The 3,961-nt window shown below is 43.3% G+C and overlaps 1 protein-coding gene across 1 annotated transcript in view; it reads right to left on the bottom strand.

The window, feature by feature from the left end:
* Positions 1–3,961, bottom strand: part of RASAL2 (RAS protein activator like 2) — a 124,402-nt gene that overhangs the window by 22,625 nt on the left and 97,816 nt on the right. Inside the window, 2 exon segments of the mRNA XM_035898065.1 lie at positions 1,604–2,158; positions 2,967–3,065. Of these exon segments, the coding sequence (XP_035753958.1) occupies positions 1,604–2,158; positions 2,967–3,065 (654 nt within the window).

The following is a 3,961-nucleotide window of genomic DNA, read 5'->3' as shown; positions in this document are numbered from 1 at the left end:
TTTTTTTTAAAAAAAAAACAAACCAAAAACAAACCTGTTCCAAAAAAAAAGAACCCATAAAAACAAAAAATAAAACACCACCCTGGATTAGGGCTGAGTGATAACTGTGACTTGCTGGTTCTTCTGCAAACAGCAATGTCCTCCAAACAGTTCAAGGAGTGCTGTAGTAAGGTTTCATAACCCCATTAACTACAGAAGCCGTAATGCACTGCTAGCATATGCGTGTAAAATATGCAGAACAAATTATAGATGATAAATATAGATCAAAAATACATTTAGAACTATTGGTTTTCAATGCATTATTTTGGTTTCTTTTCAGCAAAATCTGAGAGAATTATTTTCACCTGACACAAACTGGGAACATCCAGCTGCATCACCACCAACATAGCGTGACCTGGAAACATACCCTTTTTGCAGCATTAGGTTACGGCAGCCTAAGCCGCTCGATGCTTCCAGTAAACAGAGGTTCAAGCGTTCAGGCACTAGGAAGGCAAAGTTATAACACTAATTTATCTACCTGTTGCAGCTAGCACTGCAGGAATCCAGTCCGCTTTCCAGCAGGTTTTCAACACAATCCTACAGGAGCTATCCCAGCTACCAGGTTCTCTTGATCAGACAAAGAACTTGGTAAGGAACAAGTTCCTATCACACACTGTCACAGAGCACCAGCCTTTCAGAGTCATACATCAAGGGGAGAACAGTGGAGAGTGGCATATGATTATACAAACATTAAAGGACCTTTTTGGAGCAGTTAAATGAGGCTGCCCCTTGGATGTTGCTTATGGCCATCCTTCCACATCTCCAACCCTCTAACTTGTGTTTGGTCATGCTTAACTTGCTCTAGGTGGCGTTACTGAAAGAAGCTGGCTACAGCTTGGTACTACTCACACACCTACTTGGCAGGCAGCATCCAGATAAATCAACGCTTGTTAATGCTTCTCAGAATTTCCCGAGACCTACAGGATATTCTTTCACAATCTATTTGAAGAAACCGAGGCTTGCTCCCATTGCTGCCTCACAGAGAACCATCAGTGTGCACCCAGAAGTCCTAATAACATCCTTGGGGCAGGTGGGATCACCATTAACTGAGTATAGATTCTCCAAATGGCTGTTCAAACGCTGACCAAATCAATGTCAGCATTGATTAGCTGACTTAGCACTGAATCAACAATGGCACGCTCACTGTATCAGAGACTTATTTATAGAAGTAATTCTCCGGTTTACTATTCTCCTGCTTACTTATTTCTTATCCTGTACCATGATTTTAGAAATACAGAAAAGGCTCTTGAACACTCAAGTATAGGCCCTAACTTTTCAGAATAACATGAAGTTATGTAGTCCTCCCGCTTATACTTTGTACACAGAGTCTTTAGTCTTTATATCAAGTCTTAATCACTGTTGGTATCGTGCCTATCTACATGCCTTCCTGGTAGATGCAATTGCCCAAGTCTTTTCAAATACTTTTGAGACCCTTGTCTTAGCCTCACCCTAACAGGCACCTTCTGCTGTTGCTTATGGTCATGCCAGCCCAGGCTTCCTACTTTCTAGCTTCACCTATAAGCAGCGAGAGGGAACCGTTTTGACAGGAGATGCCTGTTCTTACCTTAGCTCTCCCAGTGCTCTGAAGAATGTGCACCAAAGCACAAGCCATCTCTTCCTTATTCCTTACACTGATGACAGGTTCCAGCACAGAGCACAGCATAGTGTAGTTGCTGGTAACAAACTCTGCAAATTCTTTGTATTGCTCCATGGGCAAGATGGTGATGGTCTGATAACGGGACTTTATCCGAATGGAAGGTCCCCCTGATTTCCCTTTGTTGGGTGTAGGTGTGCTGACTGGGTACCATTTTTCCACAAACTGGCGACCGGTTACACTGGCCATGGGAATGTTGACCAGGCCTACGTAATTGTTCTTGTCCTTTTTCTTCTTCTTCTCCACATCCTTGTAGATGTGAACTGTGATGCTGTGAAGAGGTGGGAGACCGTAGAACTCAAAGTGCTCTCCCCAGAAAATGTTGTCCGCTTTTGTTTTGCTGGTGGTGCGGGCAAAGAGAGTGTCATCAAGGCACAGCTCACAGAAGTATTTCTTCTTGGGGGCCAGGTCCTTTGCCTCAATGATCCAGAGACGGAGCACATTTTCAGCCCGACGGCAGTTGTCCTGTGCAGAAGAAAGAGCTCAGCTTTGATTCAGAATCCCTAAAAACTGAACATTTTGTCTTCTAAAGCAGCAGCAAAGGGCTGCCTCTTTTGCGTCCAAGGCAGGGACAGGATCAGAATTCAGCATCAGATTCTCTGATCTTCAGAATCAGAATCTCTAGAAAATTGGCTATTTTCTAAAGTAGAGGCAAGGGGCTGTCTTTTGTATGCCAAAGGTGGGGACTAGAACATTCTTCTTCTCAAAAAGCTGTATTTGAAATGGTTTGGAAAACAAACACTCTGCACAGGAGCCCCTCAAAAGCCGCTAGGCTGGCATGGCATTGTTTACTCTTGTGAATAACTCCAAGAGCACTGTTAGCCTCTCCCTTGAAGGTGGTATGTTAACTATGGAGATGACTTACCAGATATTTCCAGCTGATCAGTAATTCGACCCCCCTTCTGACCGGCTCAAACTCCTATTGTGGTTTTTTTTTTCCCCAAACTGTGTCCCCCACAGCAAAACATGAAACCTAAGAAGCCATGTCCCATCTGTCTGAGGTGCATAGTATCAGAAATCCAGTCTGAAACATCATAAGCAGGCACCAGGGCAGGGATCGGGAAGCATGCCGACATGTATTTATTCATTAAAGGGTTGACCTACTGCACTCACTAGAATAGTACACAGCAGCTTTTGATACGCTGATGAGCGGACTTCTCCCCAGACTAAATTAATTGCGCATGCATCTCTGGGAAGCCCTGGTACACTGGACTAAAATCCAATCATACCACCTCCATTCCCTCGGTAATCTTATTTCCGCAGTTCCTATTACCTTATTGGGCTGCACTGTTCTGCGTAGGTTTTCCATCCACTTGTCCCTCTCTGCTGCAGAGGAACAGCTGAAGCATTTACTGCCACTGGAGTAGGTTACCTGGAACATATAAATGAGAGGCTGAGTTCAGGCAAGCCTGGGAGACATGTAAGAGGCTGCAAAAAGCAAGGAAGAAGATAAGCAATGCTTGAGCTACAAAGTAAATATGAAAAAGGCAGGAAAACAATATGGGAGCCTAGAAGGCAGAGAGGTTAAGGCCCACAAAATGTAGGAAAAAAAAAAAGTCAGTTCAAATTAATATAAAACTAAAGAAACATGAGAGGCGCACCAGAGGCTCCTTTTAAAGACTTTTAAACAAGTCTTTAATCAACCAGTTAATTTGTTTTGTTTTTTAAAAAAAACTTGTTAATTGATCCATAGCTATGAAATGCTTGCAGTTTTCCCTGTTAAGTCCCAGAGGCAGATGATTTGGTTACTAACAGCGTAAAGACAGACAGAACTAACAATGTATTAATGTGAGGCAAAACATACTGGAAACGGTGTCTTCATTAAATACAAAGTATTTCCAAGGGTCCATATATATACAGCAGCAGTTTAAAACAAACCAAAGGAGTTGTGCTCTAATCCAGCCCTGACACTCGATGCCATAAACAACTCTGCTTTCACGCAGGAGGGAAGCACCTTGGTTTCTTTCACTTTTACGTGGCCTGACAAGCTTCATTTGCTCTTTCCATTCATTTGTGCACACAATTAAAAAGCAGTTTGAGGCAACAGCCTCAGAGCTCAGTTGCTGCCAGTTTTTTCACTCAACTCCCCAAACCTAAGCAAGCCGGAAAGTGCTTCCAACCAGAAGAATGAGACTGAAACGAACAGGAACAGTTCCTGGATACGTCCCGAGGGAGAAGGGCCAGATATGCTGGTTTTCTGCCAGAGCAGTTTCTCAGGTTGTAAACAGATCTGTGTTCCAGAAGTTTAGACGCATCTGACTAATCCTG

Source organism: Egretta garzetta, unplaced genomic scaffold, assembly GCF_000687185.1.
Source record: "Egretta garzetta isolate BGI_Z169 unplaced genomic scaffold, ASM68718v1 scaffold187, whole genome shotgun sequence".
NCBI classification, from domain to species: domain Eukaryota; kingdom Metazoa; phylum Chordata; class Aves; order Pelecaniformes; family Ardeidae; genus Egretta; species Egretta garzetta.
This window is presented reverse-complemented; position numbering and strand designations above follow the sequence as displayed.